At 35.3% G+C, this 26,201-nt stretch overlaps 1 protein-coding gene across 2 annotated transcripts in view; it reads left to right on the forward strand.

Annotated features, from left to right (window-relative positions):
- Positions 1 to 26,201, forward strand: part of LOC149567424 (fatty acid amide hydrolase-like) — a 255,275-nt gene that overhangs the window by 187,473 nt on the left and 41,601 nt on the right. For both annotated transcript variants that reach the window (XM_089820607.1, XM_089820609.1), the window contains exons 17-20: positions 5,822 to 5,890; positions 19,768 to 19,832; positions 20,023 to 20,084; positions 20,211 to 20,306. In XM_089820607.1, coding sequence (XP_089676733.1) covers positions 5,822 to 5,890; positions 19,768 to 19,832; positions 20,023 to 20,084; positions 20,211 to 20,306 — 292 coding nt within the window. The remainder of the gene's footprint in view (positions 1 to 5,821; positions 5,891 to 19,767; positions 19,833 to 20,022; positions 20,085 to 20,210; positions 20,307 to 26,201) is intronic.

Here is a 26,201-nt window from a genome sequence, read left to right on the forward strand (position 1 = left end):
GAAAGCCAGATTTGTAGCCAGGGGATTCTCTCAGAAAGAAGGGATTGATTATGAAGAAACCTTTGCTCCTGTTACTAGATACACCTCTGTAAGTGTAGTTCTAGCTATCACAACATCGAAGGGATGGAAAGTACATCAGATGGATGTAAAAACAACATTCCTAAATGGAAAGATTACAGAAGAGGTATATTTGGAGAGACTTGAAAGATTTGAAACTCATGATCCTAACGTTTTTGTTTGCAGGCTCAAGGAAGCTCTCTATGGGTTTAAATAGGCTCCAAGGGCTTGGTATGAAAGAATTGATAAGTATCTCATTGGCTTAGGATTCTCCAAAAATGAAGCCGATCCAAATCTATGTTATAAAAGGGATAAAGATGATATGATAATTCTAATACTGTATGTTGATGATTTACTAATAACAGATGATGATCATCTCATAAATCAATGCAAGAAAGTAATTAGAGAATTCAAGATGAAAGACTTGGGACTCCTTCATTACTTCTTAGGACTGGAAGTACAGCATAATTTTGACAGCATTATACTTAATCGAGGGAAGTATACATTAAATATTTTGAAGAGATTTGGAATGTGGAATTGCAAGTCTATGTCTTCTCCAATGGAGACCAATCTACATAAACTTAAAGAAGCAACAACAGATATTCTCACCAAACCTCTCTCTAGAGTGAAGATAGATCACTTCAAGAAAAGACTTGGTATGGTTAAATTGTAATTCATTTGTATTTTGTAAATTATTATTAAAATAATTTTATTGTCATGCTATTAATTGTTATGGGCTTTACCATTTGTATTCATTATTTTAGAGGTGACGATCTCTAAGGTAATGAATACTTGTATAAAAGACATTATGAGAGATGACAATCTCTCAGATAATGTGTTGAACAGTATAGAACTACTATTAGATCTAGGTGAGTTCAAGATCATTTGTGACGTAAGCATTTCTATGCCTATGAATCACAACTTGGATAAAGGAAGAATTTATTCTTCAGACTTTATCTTGTGTTCTGGTAGATCTTAACTCAAGATCAAGTTGTGATATAGGATTGCCAGTTCCTATGAGTCACAACCTGGATAAATGAAGAATGTAATCATTCTTTAGATTTTATCCTGCGTATTGTATTACATGCAATATTGACATCACTAGTATAAGTGATAAGTCATATCACAAGATGGTTTTATGACTCAATATCATGTGTTCCATGATACCATTTGCTCAGAAGATTCAGATAGATATAGAGTATCAATCTATGCTTATTCATCGTAATTGATGATGCTAGATATGTTATTTCTCAATATGATTATCATGTTAAGAGGGAGTGTTAAATTTATAACAGTGATATCATACTGGATTGAGAGTGTAGACCACACCTTAATCTTCTCCCTTTGCATATCATTTGAAAGCATTATATACTATACACTTTGCAAATAGGATGGGCAGCGATCCTTGGGAAATAATCATGTTATACACTAACTATAACTAATAGTTATGTTAGTTAATATTTATGTTATCTCCTTCATGGACACCAATTTCTATAAGTGTAGTATGGGCCGACCTAGAGAGGGTCATGTCCCTTTGAGGGACATGCCCTTTGGTCGTGGGTTAAATAGGTGGGTGTTATTTAAGTTTAAGAACACACAATACATTGAAGTCTACTACTTAAAACAATACTGCCCTATACGAGTTATTGCCGAGACGAACAAATTTCAGAATAGGATTAAATATTTTGAAAATTACCTTCTACAAGTAGAAGAAGAAAATGAGACCAACAACAAATTCTAAAGGTATTATCTCATATCTGAACCTATAGAATTTGCAGAAACTTTACAAGAATTGCATGGGATATTACAGTAGTATTAGAGACTGCTTGCCAAGTGTTTGACGAAATGTCAAACAATTGAATTAGAGAAGAATTTGGTGTTTGACGAAGTTATAACCAGTTGGGGTTATTACAGGGATCTACCTCTTCCTCAATAGGCAATACCAAACAAAGAATAGAATCCCATTCTGGTTCTTCAGTGTGGAACTATATTGATATTGTAAGTCCTCTTCCAGGAGGTGGTGCTTTCTGTTGGAAATGTTGGGGTTCTGATGTAGAAAAGAATAATTCATATTTTGATGTGGTAGGCCAATTTGTGTAGATACCCTGGAAGAGGAGTCAAGAAATGTCCTAGAAAAAATGCACCCGTACCAAATTCTGTATTGAAATATATTCAAGGGCATGAGGAGGCAGAAGAGAGAAGAACGTAGACAAAATAACATTGATGGTAGTAGCAATAAAATAAAAAAGCAAAGGGAGTGAAATCCACCACAAATGTTGTGATAGAAGATCACCCCTTATTTACTACTTCAGCTACCCATGATTCTCAAAATGAAGTATATCTTCCACACAAAAGAAAGGGACTACTAGAAACTTCATTTCAAAAGCAAAGTAGGGAAATTGCCAACATTGATGCGGCAAGATGCTTGTATATAAATGGGTTGTCTTTTAATGTTGTCCACTCTCCATATTGGAAGAGGATGTTGAGAAGTTCTAATGAAGCTCCTTGAGGGTATTCGGGCCCCAATCTTGAGAGAGTATGAACCACCTTGTTGTAGCAAGAGGCCAAGTTGATTGATGAGCAATTAAAACCCATACAAGATTCATGGATTGAGACAGGGGTAACAATTGTTTTAGATGGGTGGAAAGATGTTAGAATTTGTCCATTGATCAATGTTTTGGTGGTGTAAAGGGGCAATGTTTTTGAAAGCAGTGGATTGTGAGGGGATGGTAAAAGATGGATCATTTATTGCTAATATTGTCATCTTAAACCATTGAAGAAGTGGGTGCTAGAAACATTGTCCAAGTTATAACGGACAATGCAAAGAATTGTAGAGCTGCTAGTTTGTTGGTTGAAGAGAGATAACATATTTTTTGGACACCTTATGTTACAAAAGATTGGGAACAATATTGAGTAGATGAAGGAGGTGTAGCAAAGGCTGAGGACTTTGAGATGTTCATCAAAAACCACCACATGACTAAAGGAATATTCCCAATATTCTCAAGTTTGGAGTTACTGAAGGTAAGTGAGCTTGAACTCAAGTAATTTAATTTAAAAAATTGTATCTTACAATCACTTAATTTTTGATTGTGTAATGTGTATTCTTTTCTAAAGTATGTATCTTATAGTTGTATTTTTTTACTCTATTTTATGTTTTGGGTTGTTGGTACATGTTTTGCATCAAATTTAGCCTTCTTAAGGCTACTTGTGCAAGTGAAAGAGACGTTTTCCAATGTGGTAATCAACAACAATTGGGCTATATGGGGGCAAAGCAATAGGGAGATGACAGCCAAAATAAAGCTTAGGAAATTGGACGACTTCTAATGGAATGTATGGAATATCTCATTAAGTTCATCGAGCCCATCATGAGCATGCTTAGGTATGTTGACATGGATAGGCCTTGCCTTAGAGAGATCTATGATGACTTAGATTCAATGCTTGAGAAGATCATGCAAATCATAAATGAAAAAAAGCAAGATCCTCAATAGACTTTCTTATAACAATTGCAAGTGATTGTTCTAGAGCGATGAAACAAAATGACCTTTTCTCTACATTTGCTTGCCTATGCATTGATGCCCAAATACAATAGCATCCAATATACTAATGTAACAAGAAGGCTACCACCCTACAGAGATTTACAAGTGTTTGATGGATACAAAGAAGCATTTGAAAAACTCTTTCCTAATGATGATATGCAAGATTTGATTACGGATGAGTTCATATAGTTTGGTGATGCAAAATGTCTAAGTAATGACACTCTTTGTCATCGGTTTAAGAAGGATGCTCATAGTTGGTGGTACCTCCATGACCAAAGATTCCAAACATTGTAGCCCCTTGCAATCAAAGTTATATCACAAGTAAGTTTAAATTAAAACAAATAACAATTAGTTTACTTTGTGTTCATAAATTGCTAGAATTATAAGAATGAAGATTAATAATTTTATTTTAATTGATTACAATGCCATGTTTTCATAGGTTGCTAGTTCATCTCCATCAGAAAGAAATTGGAGCACATATTCTTTCATCAACTCAATGAAGCGCAATAGGTTACAATTAAAAAGAGCGAAGAACTTGGTATTTGTGCATTACAACTTGTGTCTTTTCTCACACAAGAGTGAAGAATACAAAGAAGGGGAAACAAAGAGGTGGGATGTAAATGTGGAGCTTGCGGACTTGGATGCTTCCGCTTCTCATCTTTCAATTGAAGATATGAAAATTTTGACGTTAACACTATTACTGCTGCTGCTGGTCCCATTGGAATTAGCTCCATTGCCAAGTCAACTAATGCCAAAGAAGAAGAAGAAGAAGAAGAAGATAAGATAAGATAAAATAATGATATTAATGTCCAACAAAAGACCAAAAAGAGGTCTACGGGACTGAAAAGATTACAACAGTGAGCTTGACACCAGTAGGAGCATACAAATGTGTCTGAACAAAAATGAATACAACCAAAGTAATAGCAACAAAGAACAAAAACAGAGAAAGCGCTAGGAGTCTTTCTTGGGCGAAAAGAAATCGTTCACTGAATGATACATATGCTGATGTGTAGAGGCATTGCACTATCTCTGGCCTCTCATAGAAGAGTGTCGCTGGTGCAAATAATCAGAATAGGATCTGACACATCTGGAAAGCTCGTTAGACCGAATAGAGCCAAAAGACCTTTTCACACCACGCAAAGGGGATAATGGTGTAAAAAAAGCAGTAATGAGCTGAGTAGATGAGTGCTGGTGGGGAAGCAGTGTCTAGATCGTGCTATCACGAAGCATGGTGGCCTCACGAGATACGGTGCAAGAAGACGATGATGTTGAAGAGGAATATTAATAAATTTTTAATCCATTAGTTGAGCTTGAAACAATGATACTTGAACTTGCTGTTATGATTTAATTATAATGTTTTGAATCTTTGATGTTGAACTTGAAATGTATGATGGTATGATCATGATTCATGATGCTATGATTAAAATTTTAATTTTTTTTGGTGTTAACTAAAAATCTTATGATTTTATGATATAATATGACATGCTCATTTTAACTCATGCTTCTAGGCTTCATAAATATGTATATGTACGATCTTTTTATAATTTTTACATATTTTCATACAAATGAACCCAAACCCCTTTCCAAAAAATTTTCATAACAATGAACGAGTTCTTCGAACTCAAACTTCGAATCGAACTTGAACCGTTAACATAGTTAAAAAAAAATTTAACAATTTGCACTACCCTCCAATAAAGTTTCTTTTAATATTTTATGAAGCTGGCTGTTAAATTTTTTAATGTTTCAAAAAGGGGACATTACAGGCTCTATGGGCTTTCTTAATCTAGCTGAAGTTTTTGCAGGTGAGAAATTGGCAATCAACACCACTGAATGTTGTTCCCTTTCAGTAATCTGCTTATAAAATTTTAGTGCGGTCTTCCAAGTATTATGTTGCATTTCCTCAAAAATGATTTTTTATCATATGAGAATTTAAAACTTTGAGGACTGAAATCCGAATTTTGTATTTCATATTTTGAATCTTGATTGTGAACTGATGCTATCACTTTAAATGTTTTATCTCCATCCTTGAACTAGAATATTGTATAAATATATTTTTAATGCTTATCAATTCTCAAACTTGCATGCATAATTGCTTTCTTGTTTGATAAGTCTTCAAAGACCTTATGTCTGGATTTAAATTGAACATTCCAGTTTGATCATGTGTGAACCATAGTTTGAGTGGAATCAGCTTAACAATATTCATAATATTATTTTTCATTCATGTGCAGGTATCGACAAATGTATTATCATATGGAGATTTTCAAAAATGCAAACGTCATTGTTACACCAACAACTGCGTAAGTAATTGAGGATATTTTACATTTGTGGGAGCAAAATTAAAATAATAGTCATAGGAATAAATTGAAGTTCTTCAGACATGGAGACACAATTGGATGAAGTCATCATGGTCATCAGTTAACAGGAGTATATTTTACCAAATAAAAATACAATATTAACTGGTAGCAAGAACTAAGTTGGAGATAGACATCTGCTACTTTTGAATGCATAGTAAAACAACTCTTTGTGATTTGTCCAATAAGTGCAGAGCAGATGCTAAAATGTCATTTTTATGAATTTACTACGTAATTGTTTCAAATTGTATGTCTTTATAGTTCCTTTGTTCTATGTATGCATATACCAAATATTATTATCAGAGATTGAAGGTTTCCACAGCTTATTATGAGAAGCAAAAACAATTTGCAAATCAAAGTTAAGTCTCTGAGCCATTGGGGATGTAAATGATATGATATCAATGCAAAATAATGTTCATTTTACAGACAACATCACAGTTCATTTGAGACTGGTACTGGTATGAGAGACCAATTAAAGTATACCATTCTTTTAAAATGTGAGATGGGCACTCAAAGATGCTTATATATAGTATACTCTTAAATTATTAATGATAAATAGTAAATCTTAAAATTTGAGATTTTCTCTGAAAATCTTAATGGTTCTACCACTCTTTCACTGTCTCTGAAAGATATTATTTTTGCTTTTTGTGTTTTTCCAAAGTTGATGTTTTTTTGGATTTTTTGACAATATTGGAATTAAACAATAACAAATGCTTGGAATTCAATTATCAATGCTAACTATGCTCCAAATTGCCTTTATCTATTAATCACCTAGATGATATTTTTTGCAATGCACATTTCATACTTAAAAATTTAGTAAAATATTAAATGCAAGAACCTGATCAGCCACCTGGTGCAAATTAGTCCTCTGCATACAACGCTATCATCTCACACAATTATCAATAACTCCAATGCATGAAACTGAAGGGTTTGGGAGCCCAACATGCAGATTGAACCAGTGTAAATTCCAAATGCCATCTTCTATAGACTCACATGATAGTCTAGATGACTCACAGCAGGTATAAATAAGTGTGGCTGCTGCCAAATGCTGATTGCTTATACTCTTGGTGCCTTTTCTAAATCCCATGTCACTTCTCCTTAACCCACACAGCTACCAAAGACCCTGTGGCTGTCTTATTGATGTCCCCGCTGACTCTTATGGCCGGAAACTTGTAATGCAAACCATTTTATTATACCTGTAGCAATTTCTGAAGGTAACTATGGAAGCAAAACACTAATTTCCTCTCCAATAAGCTCAATATTGGCCTCTATATAAGGTCATAGCAGATTGCACAATTCATTAGAATGTTGCACCAACTCAAATTGCTAGGCACTATGAAGAAATTACAATTTGTCAGGTTCAGATTCTGAAACCCTTGTCTCAATCTCCTCTCCACCGCAAACAAAATATCAAATGTGCAAGATATATCGAATTCCTTTCAGCTTGGGCTTTTATATTTCTCCAAAAGAAAATCGACCATGAAGCTTCAGTGTCTATCATTAGGAAATGACGACTTTCAAATGATTTTTCACTTATACTTGGCGAAGTTATTGAAAGGTGATGACTTTACAATAACTTGTATCATGCTATACATATTGAGTAAATGTTGAATTAAATCATGAAAAGGCCTTATCTTATAAATCAACAACTAGGTGTTAGATATCATTAAATTGACTATCTGCAAGTTGCCTATTTAGATAAATTGTTTTGGTACTTGGTGAATATCCTACCTTGATATTCTGATAGGCCATTACCACATCGAGTACTTAGTGAACATCATTCAGTTGATGTTCTAATAGGCCATTACTCAGAGTACTTGGTCAATACCATTAAATTGATATTCTGATAGGCCAGTGCTCAAATATATCCATATTATATCAAAGTGTATATGGTGAATGTTATATACTAATATTTTGATAGGTCAAATGTGTTAGAGTGGGGTTGTCGTTGCACCAAAAGATCGATCTGTCAATGCCCAATACAACCACTCAACTTATAGTACACAAGAGGCGGTTAAGCCCTTGTCACAAATCTCGAGGGGAGTGCTGAACAAATTTCTAACAATCTCCTCCTCAGCGTTACCCAAGGGTTTGAGGATTCGAACTTGTGACCAAACTTTGATACCACTTGTTACAGTGGGGTTGCCGTTGCACCAAAAGACCAATTTGTCAATGCTCGATATAATCACTCAACTTATAGTACACAGGAGACTGTTAAGCCCTTGTCACGATTCCCTAGGGGAGCGCTTAACAAATTTCCAACAAAATGCTCTCATATTATTATATATGTAGAAAATCTTTTGATCAAAGATTTTGTTTTGTTGTTGAGTGAGTTCTAAGGTTCATGTTGTATTTTTGTCCTTCTAAACTAAGAGGGAGTGTTAATGATTTAGTTCATTCAGGATCAAATCTATATTGAAAATAAATATATATTTAAACATCATATATTGTTGTTTTTGAGATATGTATATACTAGATTATAATACATACATACATATATATGATAATTCATTAACATCAGTTTTTCAATATACACATCTGACTAACTTTATCGACATACTTAGTAAGTAAAATACCATCGATGAGTTGGGACTTTGAGAGTCACGTTCCCGATGGGAAGTGACTCCTCCAAGGAGTCACTCCTCATCGGAGACATGACTCCCCCGATGAGTATAAACAGACTGTCCATCGCTGTTCAACTATACACCGAACACATACATCAATGAAGTCTTCAGTATCGGCAGCAATTGGATGGTCAAATCTCCAGTGTTTTCAGCAATCTATCAAACAGAGCCTCCCATTCTATTTGCAATTTGTTGTTCAAGATTGAACCCAATTATATCAGAACAATAATTCATATATCATTCTCTAGTTTTGTTCTGTCAATATCATCCCCATAATTCCATAAATTCTCAGTCCTATATCAGTCACTGCTCCATCAGATTTGTGAAAGGAGTCAAATAAGAATATACATATATAAGTAGTTAAGAGTCAATCATTCAAAAGTAAAGTCTGACAAAATAAGAGTTGTCAAGACCATTCTTCTTGTAAAACTTATAATTTTTTGGCGCAAAATAGCAAGCAGCCATCCATATTATAATACCTTTTTCTACTAGTTTGAGCAATATATATTGCTTGTTTGGGTCTTCTTTTTCTACTTTTATGGTGCCTTCCCATTATTTCTTGATTAACACTGCAATCGCCTGTTTCCGATCCTTTGTTCCAAACCAAGATTTTATTGCAGTCTTCAAACTTTGGTACCTTGCAACCCTTGTGCTCACGTGTCTCTGTGAGAATAATAGCGTCTTTCCCTTTTGCTATGGGCCCTAAATCTTGTCCTTTCCTCCATGGGAAACCTCTACAATTCCAACTCACCATATGTAGAAGATTTCGGCCCCCCCCACATCACTATTTAATGAAAAGTAGATCTATCGCTGATTTGAGCTTTGCCATTTTACAGCCCAGCCCAAAGTCCCTTTTCTCTTGCATCCTTTACCTTCTTCCATTCCTACCTCCATTCTTCTTCTTGTGCAAATGTAAGATCCTCTTCAAACTGAAATTGTGTGCTTTTTAGCATTCCCCTCATCTTTAGGATTGCGTTTTTGTCTTCCACATCTTTTAGTGTGACCTTTACGTGTCTAGATTTGTTATTATCTAGTCTCCACCTATCCTAACTGCCTACTGGATATTGCCTAACCACCTTATTTGATCTTTTAGAAAGTCTCTTGCTAAGATGTTTGTTCTTTCTTTTTCCTCAGAATCTTTCAAATCCTGATTATGAAATTTGCAGCTTTACTTTGTTTTTCTTTTTCTTCTATTAATTGTTTCCTAATCTGTTTTTTCTATAGTTTCCATTTGCGCATTTAATGGGGTCCCATTCACAACTTGTACCCAAGATTTGGCTGCCTCTATTTGCTTCCTTAAACTGTTTTCTCTCACCCTCGTGTCCATTGCTGATTGTATTTCTTCCATCTGTTTTGTATTACCTTTATCCAACGACTCTACAGTCTCCTTTGCTGTTATGTTTTTGTGTAACTCTTGTCTCAAAGCAAATAGCTCTTCTTGTCCTCTCTCCATAGTGTTTTACAGCTTTGCCATTTCCTCTTTGAGCATCTTGTTTTCCTCTTCTAATTTCCTATTAGCTCTTGTGATTTCCTTCATCCGTGAATCTCTAATTCGGTCCTTTGTTTCTATATTGTTAACCTATTATTTCAACAACATCAATTCGTTCACATACAACTTGGAGGACCAAAGAAGTGGGGATCTTGTAGGGCTATACATGTGTTGATGGTAACGATATCCCTCCTCTCTTTCCACCTTCTCAATTGTTATGCCAGCTTTGGTTTGTACTATCTTATTCTCTTCCTTAAACGAAAAGCCCTCTTTCTCCTGTTTATCCCTTTCACCTTGTTCATGTTGCTCAATCTTAGCTTGAGTTACTTGTGAGGTTGCATTATAGTTGATTCTAACTATCTTTGGAAGGATCATCAGCAATTTCTTTTTTGGTTGCCTCACCTTTCGTATTTGCCTAAGCCTAAGGATCCCCTTGTATTGTTTTGTGTTGACAAAAAATTAACCTTTCTTTAATGATCACTCCATTGCCATTATTGAAGTCTGCCCACTCCAAGCTCAGATTCCATGATCTAATTATGCCCTCTATTTGTGTGCTAGGTCCACTGTTTGGGAGTCCATTTGTGAACTGTATCATATGACTTCCAGACATCATTTGCCCTTCATCGCCTAATCACCTGTGCCTAGCCTCTAGACCGTACATGTCAACACCACTTATAACTTGTCCTAGGTTTTTCAAATAGGTAGTATTTACAAGCTCTTTTGTGTTTTCGATGTTTACTGTGGTGTTTAAAGTGTCTGTGGCTCAAGGGTTTGGTAGGTTTGTCTCTACCATCCTAAAAACGTGCCAATAAAAATATATGCTAGTGAACTAGACATTGATATGATAATTATTTATATAAGAAAAGTCTTCCAACGCACAAGCAGATATATCTGACATCATATCATTTAGCAAAAAGGTTTTCTAAGAAAATGTAGTGAAGGGAAGAGAGGACACGTCCATGCCTGAGTGGTGAAGTTGCATCAAAGACGAACATGGTCAATAGAGAGGAGAGTGAATACGCAAGGAGTCTGTCATGTCCCCTTTCTAGAGTGAACATCAGAGACGATAGAGTTAGCCTATCAGGGAGTCTCGTAGGTTGGCAGTGGTGTTTAGAGACTCAGTCAGGGTATACAGTGTTTGGATCTAGAGTTTTAGACAGTAGGAGGGCAGTTGAGAGCAGTTCCTTAATTGTAGAAGGAGTTTCCTACATTTTAAGAGGTGGAGATGGATTATATCTTGAGTCTCTATGAGATCATTCTATGGTTTCAGTTTCGGGAGATTCAGAGACATTCCTATTTTTTAGGAGTATTCCTAATTTTGAGGGATGAGACTGTCAGTTATTTCAGATTATCCGGCATCAGTCATAGGAGGTGACGAGTTCAGTTTCACTTTGTAGAGGTGTTTTGGCTATCAACTCGCTATTTGGAATATTTTAATATATTTAAATATTCTCCTAAGTTAGCATTTTAATAATTTAAATAAGGCTAAGTTATAGCCATTTTGGAGTAATAAGGGGTTTTTTGGCCTCATTTGGGTGAATATCCCTTGGTGTAATAGCTCGTTGGAAAGGTTTTGAACTTTTCTAAAAAATCTCTTTTGACTTAGAGCATTTCGGTGAACGGATTTCTTTCTATTGGAAAAAGGTCATTTTCTGGATACTTGACCACTTTAAAAATGAGAAATATATTATTTTATAACCCAACGCCACATGGGGACACTTTTAGGGTTCGAGCTAAGTTTGGTGGGTTATAAGGAGGTAAAGACAAAGTTCAAAGGCATTATTGACATATTACATCTTGGATTTGTGTTTTGGGCTCTGATTGAGCTTTTAGCATTTGGGACGCCAAACCCACTTGCTTTGCCTGTTTGGCACGTAGCCCCCAAAACAGTGGTCTAGATTCTTGTAGTCAAAAGCATCTTGGAGATTGTGCATTGTTTCTTCTGGGGAACACAGTACTGAGTCAGAGTTTTAGCTAGGGTTTGGGTATTTTACCCACGTGTGGGCACTTTGCATCTGTACGGCCGCACCTGGCAGCCATCTACTTTTCCACGTACAGCATTTGAGAACTAGATTCTGGCTGTAGCTTCCTTCTGGGCTCATATTTCACCTTCACGCCTTTAGGTTGGCTTTATTCTTGGTTGTAATCATCTGGATATTATTGTAAATCTTCATCTGGTTATATATTAGGCGTATACTAAAAAAACTTTGCTTGAAGTGACTTTGCTTTAAATGTATTTGGAATACATTCTTAGAACTAGTTCATGTTATTGTACTTTTGTTATTACTTATTGAAAAATTATCAAAAATATAAAATAATCAAACCCTTCTGCAACTTCTGTCTAGCTCTGCAAGAAAATTTTAATAAACAAGGAAAATAAATTTAAAAATATAAAATCACAGTAGATCAGCAGAAGAGATCCATCAGGGATCTTTCAGTGGTATCAGAGCCTAGAACCTGCCAGCTTGTTGGAAAAGAAATCAGTTTAGTTACAGGCCAATACCATGGCTAGAAATAAAATTGGATGCTCTAAGGTTTCATCTTCGTTAACAAGCACAAGTAAGATGCCTCTTGCCAAGACATTCAATGATGTAGTTATGAGCAGCTACCATCAGTATTGTTCTCTTCCTAAAGAGCTATGCACCCTGCTTTCCTTTACAGAATTTATGGGTGTACCTGAAGCAGATGATAACTGGGTATCCACAAGCTCCTTTCAGCAGCAAAAAGAGAAAGAAATATTAAATAATAATAAAGAAGCCATTGGTCACAAATTGGAAGAGATTACATTCAGGGGACAAACCATTAGAGATGTTGGAAATGTGACACCAAGGTGTGAGGCCTATTTTGAAACTTGCAACAGCAATTCAAATCATGAGGCAACATTTATTTCAAATGGAGGTAATGATGTTGATGATGGTATTTAACTTAAGAATGGGATGACAAGTTTAGTATGCAGGCAGTCTGATTTTGAATCTCATAGAAGCCAAGTTGAAGACTTCTTTGAGCCACTTCTATCTAAGCCTATGAAGAATCAAGATGGGGTGTTGTTTGATGATTGGAATGGAAGCATGGAGGAGGCTCCCACAACTTTGATTTGGGGCAGCGATAGCTTACACCCTCCTCCTTGTAATATGGTAACTCTTTCACTTGGGAATAGTCATGAAGGCCCATATGCAAGTGGTGGCCATGAGGCTTTCTATGATAATACACTTAAAGGGGTCAAAAATATAACTAGAACACATCATAATAATTCTAAAGTTCATAACAGCAGTGACACAACTTCGTTACCTCAAGATGTAGCATCCTTTGGTCAAGAAGAGAATAATGATTTGTATTCTATATTTGAGGGTACACATGGTGCAAGCATAGGACGTGATGATGGGAATGGTACAAGTCATCATAAGCTTGATTTTGTGTACTTTGGGGTAGATTATATAAAACATTGTCAAAGGTTGAATAAATATTGGTTAGATAGAGCTATGCAAGCAAAGATACTTGCTGTCCAAGCAAGACGACGTCTCCAAAGAGTCAAAGAATGCCATAATCAGATAAATGATGCAAGGAAACAAAGGGAGTCATCCATTAGAACTTTATTTCTTCCAATGGAAGAAGAGGCCAGCATTGATTTGGATGGAACGACAAGTAATATAGAGGGTTAGGATTATTTTGGTGAGTTTGCACAAGAGAGTAATCCGGACATAAGTATTTCAGAGGCATTGGGTGATGAGACTTCATGTCATGATGAGTCTAATTTCTTAGACCATACCCGAGAAATCAAAGTAGTGTGTACTCATAGTGACACTGAATCCCAAGATCGTGATTCGGTTGTATGTGCAGACACATGGGGAGCTGATGAGAGTGAGCATAGTGTGGTGACAACAGTTTCATCATTGACAGGGGAGGTGGTCTCAGAGGTACAAAGTTGTAGTACTATAAGGGAGGATACATGCATTAGTGAATGCATGCTAGATACTCCTTACAATGATGTACATGACTCTGACACAGTATTCTACCATAGCGCAGATTCAGAGGTAGTACACATGCCTGAGAACTATCATTTTGAGACTCCTTATCGCTTGATTAGACAACTCAAGGTTTATGATAGGAGGGTAGACATAGTGGTTGAGCACTTTGATGTCACTCGACAGATGTTATCTACACTCAATTGGAGTGCTCTTATGACTGATGAGCAGGATAGTGGAGGATTTTCCGTGGTAGATTTCCATGCTCTTCATAAGGCTATGGGGATATTGAAGCAGGACTTATACTATCTATGTTGCGATAGTCTGCTCCCATCTTCAGAGGATAGAGTTATTGACTGTAGGCACCTAACTCAGCAGTTTGGGAGGATTGGTTGGTAGGACCAGCAAACGATCCAACATTATGTCAAGTAGTTTCTGACATGGGCTATCACATCTATATCACAGAGACTTCATCCGGGATCATGGTTACAGGATGATCTGGGTATTAGCAGACATGATGCTTTGGATAATTATTACTTTTGTGGTGGTATCGCAATGGTTGCGAAGAGATATGGCATGATAGAGGTTTCCAATTATCCCTCTTTATACCTAATGGATGGGTGTTGGTTCGGATGGTGTTGGAATCCGGGTGTTGTTTTGTTTGACACCTTGTCTCACAGGGATTCCAGTATGTTACCACCTTGGTTGTGGGAACACTCTCATCCAATGTGGGGTCCTGGTATTATCTAATGCAGTGCATTTGATTGGACGATCCTTGATGTGTTGCTTCATTTCACACACCCAAGAGTGTATATCAAAGTGGCACAACAAGAGTTTGTTCATTGCTTGTGGACAAGCAATCTTCGGGAAGGGAGGATTGTCATGTCCCCTTTCTAGAGTGGACATTAGAGATGATAGAGTTAGCCTATTAGGGAGTCTTGTAGGTTAGCAGTGGTGTTTAGAGACTCAATCAGGGTATACAGTGTTCGGATCTAGAGTTTTAGACAGTAGGAGGGCAGTTCCTTAATTGTAGGAGTTTCCTACATTTTAGAAGGTGGAGATGGATTATATCTCGAGTCTCTATGAGATCATTCTATGGTTTCAGTTTTGGGAGATTCAAAGACATTCCTATTTTTTAGGAGTATCCCTAATTTTGAGGGATGAGACTGTCAGTTATTTCAGATTATCTAGCATCAGTCACAAGAGGTGATGAGTTCAATTTCACCTTGTAGAGGTGTTTTGGCTATCAGTTCATTATTTGAGAAATATTTTAATATATTTAAATATTCTCCTAAATTAGCATTTTAATAATTTAAATAAGGCTAAGTTATAGCCATTTTGGAGTAATAAGGGGTTTTTTGGCCTCATTTGGGTGAATATCCCTTGGTGTAATAGCTCGTTGGAAAGGTCTTGAACTTTTCTAAAAAAATCTCTTTTGACTTAGAGCATTTCGGTGAACGGATTTCTTTCTATTGGAAAAAAGGTCATTTTCTGGATACTTGACCACTTTAAAAATGAGAAATATATTATTTTATAACCCAACGCCACATGGGGACACTTTTAGGGTTCGAGCTAAGTTTGGTGGGTTATAAGGAGGTAAAGACAAAGTTCAAAGGCATTATTGACATATTACATCTTGGATTTGTGTTTTGGGCTCTGATTGAGCTTTCAGCATTTGGGACGCCAAACCCACTTGCTTTGCCTGTTTGGCACGTAGCCCCCAAAACAGTGGTCTGGATTCTTGCAATCAAAAGCATCTTGGAGATTGTGCATTGTTTCTTCTGGGGAACACAGTACTGAGTTAGAGTTTTAGTTGGGGTTTGGGTATTTTACTCATGTGTGGGCACTTTGTAGCTGTACGGCCGCACCTGGCAGCCATCTACTTTTCCACATACAGCATTTGAGAGCTGGATTCTGGCCGTAGCTTCCTTCTAGGCTCATATTTCATCTTGACGCCTTCAAGTTGGCTTTATTCTTGGTTGTAATCATTTGGATATTATTGTAAATCTTCATCTAGTTATATATTAGGCGTATACTAAAAGAAATCTGCTTGAAATGACTTTGTTTTAAATGTATTTGGAATACATTTTTAGAACTGGTTCATGTTATTGTACTTCTATTATTACTTATTGAAAAATTATCAAAAATATAAAACAATCAAACCCTTCTACAACTTCTGTCTAGCTCTATAAGAAAATTTTAATAAACAAGGAAAACAAATTTAAAAATATAAAATTACAGCAGATGAGCGGAAGAGATCCATCAGGGATCTTTCAGAGTCAGGGATATCTAATTTGAAGCCATCCACAGGTGTTTCTAGAGAGAAAAAAGCCACTCTCAGCACTGACAAAAACAAATATGAGAGAGGCTCAAAACACAGCGAATCTGATTAGAAATCGATCCCTAAACTTTTTAGAGTATTCTGCCATCATGTTTCACCAATAGGAAGAAACTTTAAGAAAGTTGTGAATATGAATGGGAGGCATCAATTGGAGAAGAGAGAGAGAGAGGGGCTTAGGGAAACAGCTAAGGAAAAATGTAGAGCAAATAGGGTTTTGAACACTTGAGTTTCTCTGTGAATCACTGCAAATCATTTGCAGGAGGTTTTCAATATGGAGAAGACAGCAGCTGGGTGGAAAAGAAAGATGAAAGAGATGAATATTGCTGTTTGGTATCCTTCAAAACGTGCTAGGTATGTTAGTTTTCTTTTGTTTCAAAAGAAAGACAGAAACCCTTGTTCATTAACAATTTATTGGTGATATATTCTGTCTGAAAGGAAAAACCCACATTTGTTTTCTCAAGAACGGCTGATTCAGTTTAGTATATGATTTTATTATTCCTTATTCAATCTGTAGCTTTATACCAGGTAAAAATGTAAAAATATCAGTTGATATATGATTTTATCGTGCTGGAACATATCTTATTTCAATCTGTAGATTCAACATTCTGACACCTTACTTGTTACCAAAAGAAAATTCAAGGGTGTTAGATTACAGAGAGTTGTGCTCTCTACCTCATGTCGGAAACCCTTGCTAAAATACAGTTCATAGGAATTATGGGTTACTCTTGCCTAGTGTAGATGTTGTTCTAATTCTTAAATAGGAGAATTTCTAAGGAATAAAAGAAAATATAACCCAGCCACCTAATTAAGGAATGAATTTGTAAAGAACCTAGTATTGTAGATTTATTCTTCTCCCTGCACTGCTGATAAATCTCTGTATATATGTGTATTTTGAGAGGTTAAATTTCTAAGTTAACACAGCTAGTCCATTGTCTGAAACTACTCGTTACATGAGGATTTTGTTAATTCAGACTTGTTTCCATCAACCTCGATAAACAATAGAAGAGAAGCTATTGCTATACAGAGTCAATACATAGGGCTGAGGTTTTAATAATCATGGGCTTATTCTAAAAACCCTTGAAATTACACAAACCTTACAAATGCTCCAGAGATACTATAGTTGATTTGACCCAGAATTTGAAAACGACCTTTAATTCCCAATAACAATGGATGAATCCTATGGTTGTGATTGGTTGCTAAATATAGCCTACTTATTTTCCTAAGCTTACTGCTATTTTCATTACTGAATCCTATTTAGCAATTATTTTGGGATTCCTTCAGTACGTTAACTTATATTTCTTTGTAGAAATATATAGATTTTGTAAGGTTGATAATTAGGAAAATAACAAAAAAGTCAGGTATCATTTCATTTGCTTTTCTCTTAGCTGAGCATCATCTTTTGGGCCATCATATATGGGTTTTGAAGAACATATTTACTAAAGCTGGAGCAGATTTAGAAGAGTTGTAGTATTGGAGAATTTTCATACAGGTAGCCTTTGTCCATTTATGCCTAGTACTGATGGATTATTTCTGACCATTCTAATCCAAGTTTGAGACTGTTTTGGGGTTGCCTTTTAGTTCAAGGTTGAATTTTAGCTCATTGCTAGATGCTATCTGATTTTGTATGCAGTCCCTTAGTCCTATGACATTAACTTCACTCTTGGATCTTACATTTTATGGCCTTGTATGTCATCAACTTATCCAAGAATTTTTAAGACTTATCACATGCTTCTTATAACGAGGAAAAGACTTGTACAAAATATACACACAAATTACCAAGGGTCTGAGAATACAATATTTCTGATATATGGGGACATTACCAATACTATCTATGATGAACACTTTAGTGTATGCAATATGTTTTTGATCTATGTTTATATATCTGCTCTTCAAGTGATGCTCACAATGGTAAGATCCTTGTTGACATCTTTTGATATGAACGGTGACAATTATGTCAGAATGGAAGTATTCTACTATAGCTGTATAATACTTTTTTCTGATTGTCTGTACATGCTTTCAGCAATGATGCTCTTTCTAATTATGGATCTCATATATATATGGAACTCATTGACGTTAGGCCAACTGCTATAGAACACATCCAATGAAAGCTATAATCATAATGGTTACTCTTTCATATTTCTAGGAAACCTAAATTGAAAATGGATAACTATTCCATTATTGTACCTTCCTTCTTGTTATGCTATCTCAAGAAGATGTTGTTACCATGCAATGCTGAAGTGTTTACTCTTTTGGACAGATTCTAAACTTTATATGTCCATGATACTAAATGCTTGCCATATCATAGAATAATCTTGTCGTATATTATATTTAAATGTGAATAGTTTCATCACTGTTCCAATTTGAGATAGAACTGTAGTTAGAGTTTCATTATTCCCATTACCTTTTTAATGAGTTTGGATTCTTTCCTGGAAAAAGAGGAAAGAATATTGGTAACATCCCTTTTTAGATTCTCTCGACTTCTTGCTTACCTTGAATTGATCCAAGTAATAGTGAGAAGGGGGGGCCTTCCCTTTAAGGTAGGAGAGATTTTGTTTCACACGTTATGGCTGAAACTACTTTTTTGTAACAAAATTCTAAAACTGTCAGTTGGAAAACATCCACCCAACAATAATTGGCATTTTATGTTATATTTGTATAGTATGCAGCTCCCCCCCCCTCTCCTATACCCCCACCACCGTCCCAAAATAGAGCTGCTTTTTTTCTCGCACCGAAACTCATCCTGGCGTTCCCCCATCCCAAAGCACACCAACATCAGTGTTATACTGGTTATAACACCTCTCTATTAAATAGGAGTCTGTTTAGCAATGTAAATGGCTATATATTAGCCATGTATTTAGTATTGAATAGTGAAGCACCATTTTTTGTGTTAAATTATTTTCATCTTCTTCCAATTTTCTAATAAAAAATCCTTTCAAGCAACACAAGTGTGATTATAAGGATAGTGAGGTAACTGAGGTGAAAATAGTGTAGAAGACATAAGACGAACAAAGGATGCCTTAAGTAAGATAGTGGTATGGTGCATTATGATGAGGAAGTGATGTCAAATAAGTGTTCCACAAGATGCCCAACTTAGGAAAAGAGGATATGGTAGACAAATAAATTTTCAATAGGAGAAATTAAACCATTTTTTCAAACTCAGTTTCTAAAAATATTATGTTAATGGCTAGTATTTATTAATTTCTAGATATGTAAAAAGTAATTTTTGTTTTGTTCCCTCCAAATATAAATATGTGAACCAACAATAACCCAAATCAATTTCAACTAACTGAAATTAAATGAAATGACTGCAGTGCATGGTGAGTAGAACCTATAAAATAAATTGAGGTTATTTGTTTAACATTAATATCTTTTACTTTATATTTGACTTGAAAAAAATATTGCAACAGGATAACTGCATATCCTATTCAAGAAGATGCACTGAAATATGGAGAGCTTGATTATATAAATGGTGGTAAGCATTTTTCATAGTATCATTTCTCGTGAATGGTATTTTCTTTATTGAAGTTGTTTCTCTTCTTATAGCCTTGAACAAAATTGAATGTCCTAAATTCCATTTCCATGCTTAACCATTTCAAATTCTACATTTCTATAGCTTTCTTCCAGCGTTTGAAATAACTAAGCTTATCATATCTTATGAGCAGCTGCACTCGTGAGGTATCAGGTAGCGGGGAATTTTCTTGGACTTCCAGTTATTACTGTTCCGGTCTGTTCTATCCTTGTAGCTTTGTGATATAATGTTTTGGCAATCTATTCTTCTTTGTTGATTTTCTACTTTCAAATTTTTATGCTCTATTATTTTTGTAAATTCTATGGTGTATTATTTGTAAAGGTTGGCTATGATAAATTGGGAATGCCGATTGGGCTTCAATTTATTGGCCGTCCTTGGTCTGAAGCAACAATACTACGGTTGGCATCTGCAACGGAGGTATACTTTCTTAATGTTAAGAGTTATTTTTTGAACCAGTAGATATTTAATGTATTGAACTCAGACTGTCCCTACTGCCACTCTATGAAAAAGGAAATCAATTGGCTATAGAGTATATGTACACAAAACTTGAGCTTTGCTTGAAAGAGAAAGATGTATAAGGTGTTCTCATTTATAGCTTATAACAAGGATTGGAAAAAATTACAGACATGGATGAATAAGAGACTTTAGCTTCAACTCTTTATATTGTTGGGATGTTTGCTTACTTTTTACATGTCGTATCTTTTATATTAAATTTCATAAGCTAAATCAACATTTATTACATTGAGATAATGTGAGAGTTTGAACCTGTAATTCCAAGATTTCATTAACATGATTACAAACCTCTGAGATAGCTGCAAAACAACTCTGAACTGTAAATGGGAAAGAATGAAGTATATTAATATCCACAAATTACCAGACAAGATCAATGGTCTGGAATGTACAAGTACAATGCCAAAGGAAAAGGAGGAAGAGTGAATCTAGGAATGAACCAAAATTGACAAAGCTAGAAAATCTGGGAAAAAATATACTCATGGAAATCAACCTAAAGAGTAATTTCCAAATCAATACAATAATAAATCAATGAAAAGAGAAACCTTACAAAGTAGTAAAAATACATGAAGACCACCCAAGTGGGAAATTAAATCCTAAAGCTTCAATGCTCATGGACATGTTGGAAGAGCCAGTATTATCATTGATCACTATGGGAATACTAATGCAGATGACACTCTTCTAGGAAAATCTGATGCTAAAGAGGTTAGGCTGCACAACTTCAGGAGGCAATAGATGTTAGAAATAGTAGATCACCAATATAACTAAGAGGGGGGGATGAATTAGTTATATATTTATCTTGAACAATTCTTAATTATTCAACCAAAGTAAACAGCAATCATAAAGAAATGTACATACACAATTACATCAGATATGTTAACTACGGAAACCCTTTATCAGAGGGAAAACCTGGTGGGAATGATGCCTGCAAAATAATGTACTAATCTGAATATTCCTTGTTAGAGGATGGATTTTGTTAGGAGTTTGTTACAACACTTAGTACAAAGAGCCCTTGTTAGGAGACTTTGAATCCCTGTTAGGAGATTCCAACCCTATTAGGAGTTGAAGAAGGCAACTGAACCCACTATCCAAACAACTTCAGGATCAGATCAACGAACCCACTGTCTAATTGATCTCGGTACTATTCCTTTCAAAATAATAGATGTGTGATAATCTTTCGCTTCTTCCTCTATCCAGTATGTTGGACTTCTTCACCTTTAGATCATGCAATTAGATCTGGAACTCTGAACACATCAACAGTAACCCTTGAGTTCATGCATTAGCAGGTTACTATGCTCCTCTACTTTGCAATTCGCAAGTCTTCTCTGCTTCTTAATTTCCAATCTTCTCTGCTTCTTAATTTCCAAAATAATGATCTCTAAAACTCGGAAAACATCTTTCCTTTATACCAAACTCATTATTAATTCCTTGAGTCAGCTCCATACTTTATTATAAGTTAACTAAATGAAATACACATTTAATTAATGTTGTCGGCTCATAGTTATATACAAACTTTCACACATGTGACTTCCGTACCTACGCACTCGTTGATGTCATCAGTGGTCAATGTACTACCTCTGGTTGACTACGCAACCCTTCATTCCAAATACAATGAGCTATATGGATCATACAATAGAAACTATTTTCCCAATGCTTTGTTTCCTTGCAGTTCTCCATAAATCATCAATATCTTCCGTACATTGTCGATTTAGGTTCTACGCACTTTCCCACATGTCACGTACATGTTGTAGTATATGCTGGTAATTGCGCATAAGCAGATACGCAATGTATTATCCTTAACAAAAAATCACAGTCTACTGCTCTACCAATTTTTACTAACTTATTACTATGTTGTTATCAATGACAAACACAGTTATACATCATATCAATGTTCTGCAATACTCCCCCATAGCATCAGCATGCATGCTAACAATCTCCCCCTTTGGCATTGATGGCAACATAAATGAAAAAATCTAGTTCCAAGAATACCAACAAGTTTCTTCATCACTCAAATCTTGCTTCATGCAAACCTTTTATTGCAACACTTCTCCCCCATAGTACAAACTTTCTCTAATGTTTTTCATGACACTCTCTCCCCCATTGACATCAATGTCAATGATGATACAAAAAATTGAATATACAACAATCTATCAGCACAACCACAAGCCGGTCTATTCCTTTACAACTTTTGCATATAGTTCTATAAACAACACAAGTGTCTAAAGACACTGTTGCACACCAATTACCTATTGCCAAGAGTCCATGACTGACTCTGTTCATCACAGATACTCCCCCATTGAGGAAGCATCAGCATACAGTCCAGTCTAACAATGGTGCTATATACCATGGACTGATGCACTTTTTGCATCTTCTATTCTGAGCTAGGTAGGGGCATAACTCCAAGCATACTTCTCAGGTACTCAAATGTATCTGTTAGCAAGGCCTTTGTGAAAATGTCTGCAATCTGTTCCTTAGTATTAATGTACTCCAGTCTGATTTCTTTCTTAGCAACTTTCTCTCTCAACACATGATATTTTATGGCAATGTGTTTAGCCTTAGAATGCAAAACAAGATTCTTAGACATGTTAATAGTACTTGTAAATGTAATTCTAGTAAATGATGACAAGTTCTGTGAATGTAATTCCAATATCCTTCATCATCTGCTTCATCCATATGACTTGATTACAGTTGTTTGTTGCTGCAACATACTCTACCTCTGCAGTACTTTGTGAGGTACAATTTTGCTTCTTGCTAAGAAACTAGTCTTCCTCTTAGGAAAAATGCTCCTCCACTAGGGCTTTTTCTATCATCCCTATCTCTAACCCAATCAACATCTATGTAAGTACAAAGAGTAAAGTCATTGCTTCTATCATACCAAATGCCATAATCTGATGTTCCTTTCAGATATCTGAATATCCTTTTTACTGCTACATAGTGATATTCTTTAGGATCAGCTTGAAATCTAGCCACAATTCCAACTACATTAGCTATATCTGGTTTGCTATGAGTCAGATACTGCAATCCTTCAATCATAGATCTATACTTCTTTTGTTCAACAGTAGGTGTCTCATCTTTACTTGATAACTTGTGACCGGTTACCATAGGAGTTCCAACAGGTTTACAATTTTCTAGACCAAATCTTTTCAGCAAATCTTTTAAGTACTTGGTTTGAGAGATAAAGATTTCCTCTTTGTTCTGAACAATCTGCAATCCCAAGAAAAAATTCATTTCTCCTATCATGCTTATCTCAAACTCATTCTTCATTCATCATTTCCACCAAAAATGATGTCATCAACAAATACAATGATTATTAGCAAATCATCTCCTATTTTCTTCAAGTACAAGTTACTATCTGTTGTTCCTTTAGCAAATCCAAGCTTTGCTAAGTATTTGTCCAACCTTGCATACCAGGTTCTTTTTGCTTGCTTTATCCATACAATGCTTTCTTTAGTCTGCAAACCATATCCTTCTCTTCTATTAAAGGAAAACCCTCTGGTTGTTCAATGTAAACTTCTTCTTCAAGTTCTCCATTCAAGAATGTTGACTTAACATCCATCTGATATACCTTAAATTTCTTGTTTGCGGCATATGTTAGGAACATTCTGACTACTTCCATCCTTGCTACAGGTGCATATGTTTCTTCATAATCAATTCCTTCTTGCTGAGAGTAGCCTTTGCATACAAGTCTTGCTTTATTCCTTATTACTTCTCCTTGTTCATTCATCTTATTTCTGAAAACCCATTTTGTGCCAATCACATTTTTGTTCTTAGGTCTAGGAACTAATTCCCATGTGTCATTTTTAAATTATCTGCTGGAGATTTTCCTCCATTGCTCTTATCCAATGATCATCTTTGGTTGCTTCATCTATGCTTCTTGGTTCTACTTGAGATATTAGACATACTTCTTCATTAATTATGCTCCTTGTCATTACTCCCTTTTCTTTACTTCCTATTATCTGGTCAGCAGAATGATGTCTTATCAAGTTCCTATTTGGGGTAGGAGTTGCTGCTTCAACTCTTATTTTAGGCACTGTGCTCTGTTCTTCTCTTACATCTTCAATTTGCACATTATTCTGCAAGTCATTGTTAGTCTTGAGAAATAATTCATTACTTCTGTTAGTCATTCCAGAGTAATCATCTCCATCAGAGTTATAATCCATTATCTTTTCCTTGTTGCCAAATTTTTCATCAATTTTAACATTTGTGCACTCTACTATAGTTTTTGTTCTATAGTTAAAACATCTGTAAGCTTTACTTTTTAATGAATAGCCAAGAAACATACCTTCATCACTCCTTCAATCAAACTTACCGATATCATCATCTCTTTTGATGTAACATTTGCTTCCAAATATCCTGAAGTACTTGACTAATGGCGAGTAACCAAACCATAATTCATAAGGTGTTTTGTCCACACCTTTCCTAATCTGCACTCTATTCAGTGTGTACACTGTCGTATTGACTGCTTCTTTCCAGAAGGTCTTTGGTACTGTTGGTTCCCAAAATTGCAAATTGGAATCCTACGAGCCTTGCCTGTTCGATACTAGGATATCCAACTGGTTATGGCCAACATAACGGGATTGATTGATGCGATTTGAATCCCCTGCGCTTCTGGCTCTGCAAAACCGAGGCGGGTGTACCTGATCCTGGACAACCACCTTAAATCCAAGATGCTTAAAGTAGATCGATTAGAATGCGAATGCGACAAAAGTTTTCCTAATGGCAAGAAATATGGAAAACTTCAAATTTGTGAATTACGAATTAAGAATAATAAGAGAATATATGAGAGTTTTTAAATAAAAGTGATTATTATAGATGATTGCAACAAATGAATATATTATTTCCTCAATGGAAAGAAATGAAACAATTGCCAGCATATGAATTACGAATTAAGAGCAATATAAAGACCAGTGCTAAATTAAATGGATAATCAGAGTCAATATTATAAGTTGAAACGTACAACTTTATAAAATCTAATATATTTAAACTATAAATAATTTTAATAATTTAGATGTGACAAATCAATTATATGATTGCAATTTTAAACTAGTCTAAAATGCACTTTAACTCTTACCATATGGAGACAAACTAGATATAAATACAAAAATAATTAAATATTTCACAATATTTACGTTTATCAAATTTAAAATGCAATAAGGACCCAGTCTACTTATCCAAATATTAAAATATTTATAGAAAATAAATAAGAAACATTTATAAAGGACACAACTTAATAATAAATTAGAACTCCAAAATTTAAAATAAATAACTATGCTGGAAATAAAATTGCAATAAAGACACTCCTTACAGATGATCTATCTAGTGCGCTTCAATTTTGGGAATTGCATATAAATTTGCTCGCTAATCAGAATCCATAGGCTTAGTTCAAAAATTCATTTCTTCGCCAATTGGAAAATATAATACATCATAGAGCATGTATATGAAATCTTTTTAAAATAAAATATGATCTTCCTCACGTATTTCATCGGGCCCCTTTATCATGTTGGGTTCATTTTCTCCTCTACTTGGTTTGTAAATTCAATATGCTCACCTCTCGATCGCTTCTCCCGCTTGAGAGCCTGCAACAAACACAAATTAACAACTAATATCACTCAATTGATTCACAATGATGCCAATAAAATCATTGAGGAAGGAAATAACGTCCACGGTTATATCAACCCAGCTTGAGCTTTATCACATGAATCATAAAAACCAAATCACGTGGTCTTGTATAAGAGTTTTGCAATGGAAGATCAAGTTCATCATCCGTGTACACTCTTGCCTTGAAGAAAATATGTGAAGTGT

The sequence above is a fragment of the Cupressus sempervirens genome, chromosome 3 (assembly GCF_028749045.1).
Source record: "Cupressus sempervirens isolate cs-2001-9-10 chromosome 3, ASM2874904v1, whole genome shotgun sequence".
Taxonomy (NCBI): Eukaryota; Viridiplantae; Streptophyta; class Pinopsida; order Cupressales; family Cupressaceae; genus Cupressus; species Cupressus sempervirens.